The sequence below is a fragment of the Rhamphochromis longiceps genome, linkage group LG11, assembly GCF_057381845.1.
Source record: "Rhamphochromis longiceps isolate RC_006_pf linkage group LG11, R_longiceps_female_GT1.1, whole genome shotgun sequence".
NCBI classification, from domain to species: Eukaryota; Metazoa; Chordata; class Actinopteri; order Cichliformes; family Cichlidae; genus Rhamphochromis; species Rhamphochromis longiceps.
Window position 1 is genome coordinate 22,841,691 of NC_140567.1, and position 12,083 is coordinate 22,853,773.

The window sequence follows — 12,083 nt, forward strand, 5'->3', positions numbered from 1 at the left end:
TGATATTGTCTAGGTTTGTAATTGGTGAAACCTCCATGCCAATCATTCCTTGTTTCTGTACCATTTTTTTCACCTTTTTTGCTGAAAAATGGAACTTGTATTTTTTTTTCCCCAAATAATGACCCGCGTAACCTAGATAAACAAGACTCTTCAAGGACTACTGATTGATGCAGGTGCCTCAAAACGTTTATTTCTCCTCTTGACCAGTAGATGGCGCAGCCGTACACCAGCTGGTTCTCAAGGGTGGCAGTTTGCTAGATAGCGTGTGTGAAAAACACACCTATATATTTAGACTATGTCTGTTCAGAAGATGGTCGCTTAGGTTTAAGTTGCTATTTGAAAAAAATTATAATTCATAGTTTCTTTCTTTCTTTTTATACTAAGTTAGTATTAATAGTATCGATACCAACGCTGGTATTTGTATCAGATTGATATTAGTGCAAAGGACTGACACATTTTGATTTGTTTCTATCCTGTAAGTTCAGTGTGTAGCCCACGAAATTTTGTTAAACACTTTTTCTTAAATGTTTGTTAAAATATTTTTTCAACTTACACTGGGCTGTAGCACTTTGCTATCATAGCAACAAGATTGTAGATGGCATCGGTTGGTGTCTTCCAACCAAAATTGTGATTTTTTTTCCTTCCCACTGTCACCAAGTGCTTGCTCATAAGGGGTCATGTGATTCTTGGGATTTTTCTTACTAATACTGTTGAGTCTTTATATAAATATAAATCACATTGAGTTAATTATTGTTGAGAATTGACACTATATAACAAAATTAAATTGAAAATTGAGAGCTTGAAAAGAAGGCAACAAGACTTCTTTAGATTTATGAGCATGTTTCGCCTCTCATCGAAAGGGCAGAACTGAAGAAGCCTCGTGCACGAGAGGGGAAACATCTTCATGAACCTAATGAAGTCCAGTCTACTATGACCTGGATAACTGAGAACCTACAGACATATTTAAACTTCACTTTTCTTTTCCATTTTAAGCACAATTTTTGACATTGTAATAGGTTACCCGTGTAACTTTCCATTTAAGAAATCATGGGAACATCCCTGAGTGTAAAAAACATATAAATAAATATAACTTTTATGTCCTTTGTTATCTTTTTCTGTTGCAATGTTATGTGTGTAGAGCTGAGTTGAACACAGTTACTAAAGAATAATAATAATAATAAAAAGGTTTTAGAGGTTGGGTTCTGGAAATAAAAAGTTTTCATGAGATTTACAATCTTCCTTGTTGAGTAAAACTGCCACTCCGCCCTGTGCGCGCAGCTCCTCCCCAGAAACCAGCGACATCCCCCAGTCTGCTCACTCCAACTTTCCTCTCCTTTCACTCCTCTCATCACTTCGCCTGGTCGACAGACTGGACGCACCATCTCACGCTCCGGGAATGGGATCTTTACTGGGTTCAAAGAAAAACTTCCAATTCTTTCGAGTTTATGCTCTGCAAAAGTTACTTTTCAAATTGCAGGGATAGTTGTTACTGCAGGTGCAGGGTGACAGCAACACAGAGCAGCTGGCTAATGATCTCCAAGACGCACCAGAAGTTGTGAGAGAGTCGCAGGAGCTAGGAATCAGCATAGAATCATAAAGTGGGCTCTGCTTAAAGTGATTAGTCAGATACCCTTGCATACCAAAGTTACTTCAGTCGAAGTGTGAACAAAGTGAGTGTGCGTAAAGTTGGAGCTGTTGAGAACGGCTAAAAGTAACTTTTAGGGGGAGGCTAATGCAAGGAGGTGGGGAAAAATCCAGTAACTTTTAGTAAGGTTTAAAATCAGTAAGAAGTGTCATCAACTTAACAACCATGGCAAAATGGTTCAGAGATTTCCCCATCAACCTGAAGAACGGAAATGAAAGAGTGCGCTCAGCCTCCGAATCTGGTCCACAAACTCGACCCAAACCTTCATTTTCACGAGACAGTTTGAAAGGAAATCAGCGCAGAGATGGGGGAGTGGGGGGTTTGTTGGCAGGGAGAAATAGAAAGAATTCGGCTACAGAACTGGGTCGTAACAATGCTGGTTCTGGTGGAACAGTCTGGGACAGTCTCACGGCTGGAAAAGGTCGCAAGAACGCCAAGAGCGACACCGGGTCATCGGATGAGAACCGCCAGGTCAGGACCTCTAGTGTGGCTCAAGCGTACATCAGCAGGATGATCAAAGTGGACAAACAAGAAAAGACCCCCAAACTCAATGGGATGTGTCAACAGAAGCTACCCGAGAACGAGAAAGGACGATCTGACATTAAAACAACGGTGAGTAACTTATAGAAATTATATAACATGCACATATAACATGTCTTCATATTTCAGCAGCTATTTATTTATGAATTAGTTAATGAAAACATCATTATAGTACAGGGCTTAAGGTCAGTGCTTTCCTTTGTGTTTTCCGTCCATGTCTCAGATCATAACACTGTATTCAGTTTCCATCGTTGTCAAAAGAATACAATACAGTTTCACTTCATTGTTTCAGATCACACAGGCAAACACAATGCGCTGACCTCCTTGCACAAGTATTTCCGCTTGTCCCTCCATTACTTGTCACTCAGTCATGGACACCACACACATACACACACGCACACACACACACACTGCTTGTTGTCTCTGTGACTTTTGAATAGGTAGCAGGCCGGCATTGTGCTTTTCCCTTTTCAACAGCTGATTATCCTGGAGGACTATGCAGATCCTTTTGATGCGGAGAAAACCAAGGAGCAGAGAGAAGCCGAGAGAGCAGGAGTGAATGATGGGTACATGGAGCCTTATGACGCCCAGGTCATCATCACAGGTGAGGTCAGGGTCACATGATCTCGTATCTCAGCAGCCAAATTTTTATTATGAAGGTGCTTCTTGGCTTTCCAGAGATTTGGACTGTTTTCTCAGCAGTTGAGCAAATGTGAACGACATATTTTTGTGAATTTCGCAGAAGAATTCAGTCGTGAACTTAGGCCTACAGCACATCTTTAAACAGAATGGCAGAGTCGCTTACAGAAACACAACAATAACACTAGCAATGTCCGTTCCTACACCTTCACCTTGTATTTTTTTCTTTTATTTGACCATCTTTTGTTTTTCTGAGAACTTAATTCCACTTTTTTAACATTTTGCCTCACTTTGTATATCATGCTTGATAAGCCAAATGTATTCTGAGCACATAAAGGAACACTAATTATACATCTTATTTAAGTTTCTCAGCACTTAGACCACATCACATTCTTGTTAACTTATCATTTTAAAGGGACTGAGAGCCTCAGTCTCTCTACTGACTTCCCTCCCCGCTGGCGGTGGCTATAGTAACAGTGTTGTGCAGGGACAATGGGTGCAGCTTCCTCTTCCAGCTTCCTGTCTCCTGCCTCTGTTTCCTTTGCCCCATTCTCTCGATAGGACATTGGCCCTAATGCCCTCCTGCCTCCCCTTCCACACATACACAAACACACAGAGACAGACACCAGCTACTCTATGGTCCCCTGCATGTGACAAGAATCGAAAGCCCCCCTCTCACCCCTCCCTAAAAACCTACAGGTTTCCCCCCCGGTCTCACCCAATCACTTCCCAACAGTCAGGAAGCGGTCCGGTTAGTCAGCCAATCAACGGCTGTGTTGACCTTTTCTTCCTGTAAATCCATTGTTTGGTCACACAATAGTGTAGACACACAGGCTACCTGCCGGGCACCAAATGAAAAAAAGAAAAAGGAACATAACAATTAAAATTCCCCGAAAATGTTAAAAAAAGACAATATTCAAACAATACTTGATTTATTTAAAAGAAACGAGCAAATGAAGGACACAACAGTGGAGTCTATATATGTAATCGGCACAATGTTGCTTTATAGACTGTGTGATGTAAACTCCTAATTTGTGCACTTGAGTGAAAGCTGGTAATAAACTAAGGATATTTCTAAACTTCAGTTTTGTTGTTTATTTTGTCCAAAATATCTGATTTGGACTATAGTGGTTATGTTTGAAATGGCACGTAAATTATTTCAGTAAAAGTACATTTGTAATTTTTTTTCTACTGTAATTTAGTTGTTTTTCTGTGCCTTTAGCTGATCAAATCTTATATACAGTTAGCTAATCACATATCCATTCTGCTGCAGAGGTTCGTAGACGGGGCTCCAAAGACCTCCTGAAAGTGTGTGTCCTGTTGGATCGAGGCCAGAGCGAGGGGAAGGCAGAAGAGGGAATGCCTGCACCCCCAAACATCTATGACATACCCTACGAAGGAGGACTGGAAGGCGACAGTGAGGGCGTGTGGATCCCTGTCACACGACCGGAGTCTGATGTCCGTCCAGCTGGAGAGTACGAGCTGCCGTGGGAGTGGAGAAAGGAGGACATTGTTAGAGCACTGTCAGGTAGAGAAAAGGAGGGAGGGATCACGGGAAGGGTGGAGGTTTAGTGTTTAGGGTGTGGAGGAATAACGTGGATTTTGTTTGTACAGCACACACATAACAGCAATTTTGTGTTTACTTTATTGAGGAAACAAAACAATCCTTCTGAATTAATTTCCAGAGATATGTTTACTTTGGTATCACTGGCATGCTTTGATAGAACTTTTTATGAAAGGTTGATATTGTCTCTCCTGCTTCTTTTAGCTCAGTTTGAAGCGGTGGATTGTTCTCTCAGTAAAGAGAACAATTCGACCCCTGGTCGCCAGCAGCAGCAGCAGCAGCAACAGCAACAGCAACAGCAGCAGCAGCAGCAGCAGCAGCAGCAGCAGCAGACCCTGAGGCAGAGGAACTGGAGCCATAAAACACTTGTCTCCTCTTCTCTTTCATCTTCCTCCTCCTCTTCCTTTCCATCTTCTCCTATTCTTAAACTCGCCCCTCTTACACAGCCATCTTCCTCCTTTCCCACCCTCAAGCTCTCACCCTCGTCCAGCCCTACCAAACTTTCCCCTCCATCTCCTACCTCTCCCATTCCCCCACTGGATGGGGAGGCGAACAAAATGGACCCCAGCGTGCCCCTGGAGAAGCAGAGGTAAGGAAGGGGGGAAAAGGCATATTTGTGTCCATAAGTAAGGACTGAAACAAGTAAAGTTTTGAGTAACAAATGACAAATACGATGACCGCAAGCCACCAGATTTATTACATGGCGGTGTTGTCATGTTCAAAAATAGTACGTGCATTAACAGAGACATTTAAGACAGGTTTTCGAAACACAAAATATACTAAAAAGAATTACATTGAATAAAAAGTCAAATAAACAAATCTGCAGTACTTTAAAAAGATTACATAACTGTATAAAATTTATTAGACCTTCATCTCCAGAAGGAAATTCCCTGTAAAATATACATATACAGTGATATAGATAACTTATTTGTCAGCTAGCATGGTGTTATGTGAATATGTTCAGGGTTTAAATCCAACCTGTTAAGCCTAAAATATTCCCCAGGGAAGAGTCTTTTCTTTTTATGTATCATTTCTTTAAAAGACCTGTGACCTACCTCTCACCTCTGCATGCTGAAATCAAATTTAGCACCCACTACAACATCCCTGAACAGATTTAGTGGTTGAAAGGGATTAAACAAATGAGACGACAGGTTAAGAAATCTGCTCACCTTTATCTCAGATCTGTGCATTGTAGGTCTTAATTTAAATTAATCACATTTCCCAAAGCATCATCAGGGTAAAGTGCACCTCATATTTGCTTGCTCTGTAGCTCCACGCTGCATTTTTAAATTTATTTATGATAAGCCTACAATTTTTAGAAGAGCCCTCCCTTCCCACCTCCATCTACCCAACTGTTTGCCTGAAAATCAGTTTGACTTTGTAAAGGTTAAAAGAAAACAAGGAAATTTCCATCATGAAGAGCCGCAAAGCCAGATACAGTACAGTATAAATACAGGGATACATAATATATTACACATGGAAGTGCAGATAATTCTTAGTGAAACTAAGCTTTTGATACCAGACGGGTAAGTCAGCAACAAACCTCCCGATGAGACGCTGAGCATAAATGTTGGATGAGAGGTGCAACCTTAAGGTGAGACAGAGAAGTCTCACTGTAACTCTAAACTTTCCTTCCCCGTAATATTAAAGCATGGCGTTTCTTTTTTGATGGGACTTAGCATTTGTTCTTCTCATGTTGTGGTTGAATGTCAGTGTGTTTTGGCTCCTGGCATCCTGTTTATGTATGGTTCCTGCCCGTGGCCACTGTCAACACCACCTTGTGTCCTAATAGGCCTTTCTGGACACCCTACAGAGTCCCATACACGTTCATTTTATTTACCTTGGCGTCTCCAGTTTACCTTTGACTTTGTTGACTCATTCCTTCTGCAGTACATACCTGTCAGTCTAATTTGCACTGACTGTAATTTATTGTCAGCGAGTTTTTTTTCCTCCTGTCAATCTGTCTCTTTTTTCCTCTTTCAGTGATATCATGAACTTGGCATCTCTCTTAACTCCATATGTCACAGTGCTATATGTCACTGATCTGTTGTGTTTCTCTCCGCACCCTGATCCCCGCTATCTCCCTCCTCCATCGCCTCAATGCCAAGCTGGTACCATGGCAGTGTGAGTCGGCAGCAGGCTGAGGCTCAGCTGCAGCGCTGCAGGGAAGCCAGCTTCTTGGTGAGAGACAGCGAATCAGGAACCAGCAAATACTCTATTGCTCTGAAGTGAGTGCACGCTGTCATACAGCATTGTCATGAATGCGCATAGATTTCATAATCAAATCCGTCTTTCTGATTTCCTTCCTTTGATTGTACGCAAAAAATTGTAAAAATTGACACAGCACATTTATCCTCTGCTGTCACATGTATTTTACAGCTTAAAATTGTATGCTCTCATTTGCCATTAAATACATTTAGGCGTTGTTTCTCACTGACATTTTACCCAGGTCCGGTTAAGCCAGATTTTAGCTTTTTTTTTGAGGCGCTGCTGAGGAGCTACAATAGCTGCCATTGTAGTGGAAACCTCTAAGGTGTTAATGCATGAGAATGTGTGTCATTTGTAGAGTAGACGCTTCCAACAAGCGTGCCAGGAACAGGTTCTCCAGGATAAAGACTGAAATCCTGTGGTGCCATTGTGTGTGGGAGTGTGTGCGTGCGTGTGCTCATGTGCCTCAGTGCACATTTGTTGTACGCTGCTCATTCATTTGAGAGTCCACATCATTAACCCCATTTAAACATCCACTGAACTCAGAGAATGCACAGCCTCGTTTGGAGAGAGATAATATTTCCATTTTTTTCCATCTCCTCCGGTTGTGTCATCTGTGTGCAGGACTGTCTCTTCGGAGAAAACTGATGATAAATACACATTTTAAAATGCATCTTTCTCTCTGTCTCGTTCCACTAGGACCAGCCAAAGCTGCGTGCACATCATTGTGGCCCAGACTAAGAGCAGTAAGGGCTTGTGCTACACGCTGGATCAAAGCAGCTGCGTTTTCTCCAATATCCCTGAGCTGGTCTACCACTACTGCACACACAGACTGCCTTTCACTGGAGCAGAGCACATGACCCTGCAGCATCCTGTGCCCAGGCCACACTGAAGATACACAAAGAAAGACACACTCAGACACAAACACACATACTCGCACACATGCGCAGACATTTAGACACAACTCTGCACAGGCACGTACATAAATATGTTGATATATGTGCACACACACACTCAAAGACATGGCTTTGGATTCTCTTTTCCGCCCTTATAGTTTATAGTTTTTATCACCAACATGCGCTACCTAGTGGTCGAAATCAGACACTACAAGTAAAGACCTGAATATTTTACCATTTAAACCAACAAGGCTTTGATTCCTGAAATCACCACCTGAAATGATATGTGTATCTATAAATGAAATTTCAGGTGGACTCCCCTTTGCCTTCAAATCAGCCTTAATTCTTCATGGCATAGATTCAACAAGGTGCCTGTAACATTCCTCAGAGATTTTGGTCCATACTGACTTGATTGCAGTACAGAGTTGCAACAGAGTTGTCATTTCTAGTGATTTGAACAATGCTCAGTTAGTACTACGTGGGCCAAAGCGTGCCCTTAAATACCATTACACCAACACCACCAGCCTCAACTGTTGATATAAGGCAGGATAGATGCATTCTTTATCCCACTGTTTTGCTATTTTCTGACACTACCATCAGAAATTGAAACTAATCAGACCAGGCAACATTATTCAACCTGTTGTCCAGTTGTGGTGAGCCTCTGCAAACTGTAGCTTCAGGTTCCTGTTGTTAGCTGACAGGAACACTAGGACCAGCCCATCAAGCACCAATATTTGAGCCACAACCAAAGTCACCTTCTTAAGTCACCTATTTCTCCGATTCTGATGCTCAGTTTGAACTTCAGCAGCTTGTGTTGACTATGTGTACAAGCCTAAATGCATTTGGCCGGTGCTACGCAATTGGATGATTAGATACATTAACAAGCAGTTGGACGGGTGTGCCTAATAAAATGGCCGACTCTTGTTAGTCTCTCAGTGTGGTCGATACACCCAATTGGAATACATTCACTCATCCATCTGACATGTCAATCAGCCTATTGATCTATTCTTAAAACTGGGCACATTTGCCGACCACTCCTAATGTCAAGAGAAAGAGCTTTATTGATTGGATGATTAGACCTGGTGTAGCGAGAGGAGTCTTATCACATTAAAGTGCCCTGTCAGCAAAAATGGTTTTAGTATGTATAAGTGTTCTCTACTGCAAATATGTGAATATCAGCCTTTATTTACCTTCCTTCACAATCAATTAAATACTGTATGAAGCCTTTATGACTTAAAATCTGTCTTCCTTTGCTGTGAATGATCTGCACCTGTGCATAAACACTACATGTATGGAGCGATTGTTGGCTATCCACTGTTTTTTTTTCATCCCTGTTGCAATGTTGTGATCTGTATATTAATGCTGTAAAACATTTATTCGGTAAATAAAGTACAATTCATTTTGAGTGAAGAAAAACAGTGTTATTCATAGACACAGAGATTGCCAGGAGCAAAAAGTCAAAGGAGGGGGGGTTCAAGGAAAAAGGCAATATGACAGAGATGAGAAGCTAACCAGAGTAAATCTGCTGGCTGTTCTTCTGTAGCTAGAAAACCCATTGACCTGAGTTTGAAATCAAAACAACACACACACGCATGCATGCATGCACATATTTGTCATAAACAAATTACTGACAAACATGAGCACACATACACCCAGAATGCATATGTAACTAGTGCACACATAAATAGCATTTACTCACACAACCCCAAAGGTGCCATATTTAAATCCTTGCCAACACACGCGAAGCTACTCACAAAACAGGAAAAAGCTTTACCCTCGCAGTGACGCATGGAAGCGTGTGTTTGTGCTAAGATATGTCTTACCAGCAAACACCAGTGTGCTGAGTTGTATGAGCATCTCTTACAGAATGTGTGTGCATGACTGCATGTGCAAGCATGAGCGTGTGCACCCATGTGTACACACAGTTCCGCTCTGTCACTGTGTGTGCGTATTTGCGTCTGTGTGTGAGAGAGACATTTTTCTGTTCAGGGATTACCATGTTGCCATGGTGATTAGTTAGAGTGAGGTAGTGCTGTCCCTACAGGGAATGATGAGAGGGAGGAGAGAGGAAGAGGGAGGAGAGACAGGCTGCAATATATATAAGAAAGCTATGAATAATTGTAGCCATAGTAGCATCAAAGGTCCCCCACAGAACAGACTGCCTGGTTTGTGAATGGAAAGCTGCAACATGTAACGTCGCAGAAGTTAAAAACTAATTAACTCCATTTACTGCTAGCTCATAAATAAAATTTATTGATTGTGTGACGCCTCCTTAACTGGCCAAAGTCTGTGGTCTGGTCTAAAACAAAACATCTAGCACTCGCTGATACTTCAGCAACTCAGATGCTCAGTTTTGCACAGGCTTTATTTAACCTAGACATTCCGGTTCAAGGGCTGTCCCTAATCTTGGCTATCCTGCTACCCAGTGTGTCACAAATGGCAATGTTACACAACAGACAGCCCTAACTATTTTGCCCTTCCTGCCATCCATGTGATCTGTCGTGGTTAGTCCTGTATGTCCTCTTAATTAAATCACAGAGCGGGTCAAAATATACAAGAGGCCTGGGGTGCTGGATGCAGGATTCTGGGGAGTCTGTTTTGGGGAAAGTTGTTTCTGGTATTCATCCAGCTTAACATCTTAGATGCTTGTTTGCCTTTTGTTGGCCTTTAATATCATTGGTACCCAGTGAAAAGCATATGTGCATCTGTGATAATAGGCATGTTTTATCGTGCACTGCTCAGTTTAAGATCTTTGCTGTTTGCATATAAGATGTCTTCTTTAGCAGTGGTGGAAATTAAATGTGCAAAATAAACAGGTATGTGATTATTTTACAGTGCAGTCTTTATTCTGGACACCCAAGATTTTCTCTGAGTGAAGGTCTTGAGCCACACCTCTGTATATTTGGCTAAAAAATGGGAAATATGTGGAGTGATTTATTGAAACATGTGCAAACACAGTATATTAGGAGTATATAAAGTTTGGGATCATTCTCATGCTAGAAAATGACACTGTTGCCCATCAAATGCTTTCTAGATAGTAGTGCAAAGTGGATCAAAACCTTATGGTACTTTTTTACCTTCATGATTTCATACATTTTTACAAGATCTCCAACACCACTGGCTGAAATGCAGGTCCAAACCATGACAGAGCCTCCGCCGTGTATTACAGATTGCTGTAGTTGTACCTGTTGTACCTCTCTGCTGACCTCCTCCATAGATACTGATGACTTGAACCAAATATTTCCAATTTATGATTCATCACTTCCATAAGCATTGTGGTGCCGTGGTTAGCACTGTTGCCTCAGAGCATTTCTGTGTGGAGTTTGCATATATGTAACTTAACCCCACAGCCCACAGGGGTACCCCTCCTCTAGTATCCTCTTAAGTATTGTGCTATTCATAATTTCTAAATTATACAGAATTTAATTCCTCTCGTGGCTAATGACAGAATTATCTTGTGTTTGTAGTGATAATAATACATTTCCCAAATCCTCCCGGAAAAAATAAATATCAACTCAAATAGTATCTATCCATCATCTACCCATTGCTCTTACCTACTTTTCTAGTTTGGGGTAGCAAGGGGCTCAAACACATCTCAGCTGTCACAGGGAAAGAAGCAGGGCACACTTTGGACTGGTTGCCAGTCCATCACACGGCCAACACAAAGAGAGGCAGATAACCATTCATGCTCACATTCACACCAATTAGCCTAACAAGCATGCCTTCGGACTGTGGGAGGAAGCCAGGGTACCAGGGGAGAACCCACAGGCACAGGGAGAACATTCAAACTCAAACAGAAGGGCCACAGCTGGCCGGTGGTTTCTATAACCATGAACCCTCTAATTTACTACAGAATATTGTAAGCAAAAAAAGATTTTGAGTGAATTAACCATATTTATTTCTACTTGTTAAATTTCTCAGTGTGAAAGAAAATGACAAGAACCGGCTTATGTCAATGACAAGACCTGATACATAAATTTAGAAAGTAAATTAAATGCAGGAGGAGATTTTTGGTTTATAAAACTCAGACACTTAGTGAGATACAACAGTTTAGTAAGAGTACAATAAACTTATAGCAAAGAAAAATAATATTAATTAGAAATACTATAGGTTTTTATAAACGCAGTCACATTTCCCCACTGTAATTTCTTAGACTTTGTTGAGTCTTGTTCCGGTAATCACTGTGTGATTCATAGTTCTGATTTGTGTTTCCCAGACATGACAGAAGCACAGGAAGTAACTGCAGCCACTAGAAGACGGAATGACAGCAGGAGAGGAAGGAACAGAGAAAAGAAGCGAGAGAGAGGGAGCGTGAGGTGGTGTTAGGGGAAGACAAGCACTCGTGGGGGTCCCAGCTTTTAAATAATTCAGAGAGAGACTCACAGCACTCAGTAAGGGGAGGAGCACTGTCAGGTCAGCTCATTTCGCTGCAGAGCATAGGTGGGGGGGGGACGGAGACAACTGTACAGCAGAGGGAGGGAGGAAGAGTGTATAAAGATAGCATGAGAGAGAAAGACATGCAGAGGACTGTGGAAGAGTTTGCTATTGTGTGCATTTATGCATGAGTGTGTGTTTTGTGCACGCGTGTTCA

At 41.7% G+C, this 12,083-nt stretch overlaps 1 protein-coding gene across 1 annotated transcript; it reads left to right on the forward strand.

Moving 5' to 3' along the window:
• Nucleotides 1-1,335: 1,335 nt before the first annotated feature.
• On the forward strand, nucleotides 1,336-8,908 carry she (Src homology 2 domain containing E). Its single transcript, XM_085422987.1, has 6 exons — nucleotides 1,336-2,257; nucleotides 2,663-2,789; nucleotides 4,098-4,352; nucleotides 4,593-4,977; nucleotides 6,497-6,616; nucleotides 7,296-8,908. Exons 1-6 carry the CDS (start codon nucleotides 1,811-1,813, stop codon nucleotides 7,486-7,488), a joined length of 1,527 nt encoding a protein of 508 aa, XP_085279113.1. The 5' UTR covers nucleotides 1,336-1,810; the 3' UTR covers nucleotides 7,489-8,908.
• Nucleotides 8,909-12,083: the final 3,175 nt, after the last annotated feature.

What these genes read in the sequence shown, in the direction of transcription:
- she (XM_085422987.1), top strand. Translation starts at nt 1,811, where the DNA reads ATGGCAAAATGGTTCAGAGATTTCCCCATCAACCTGAAGAACGGAAAT. An exon ending in GTGCCCCTGGAGAAGCAGAG is followed by an intron (nt 4,978 to 6,496) that starts GTAAGGAAGGGG and finishes CTCAATGCCAAG; the next exon opens with CTGGTACCATGGCAGTGTGA. An exon ending in AAATACTCTATTGCTCTGAA is followed by an intron (nt 6,617 to 7,295) that starts GTGAGTGCACGC and finishes TCGTTCCACTAG; the next exon opens with GACCAGCCAAAGCTGCGTGC.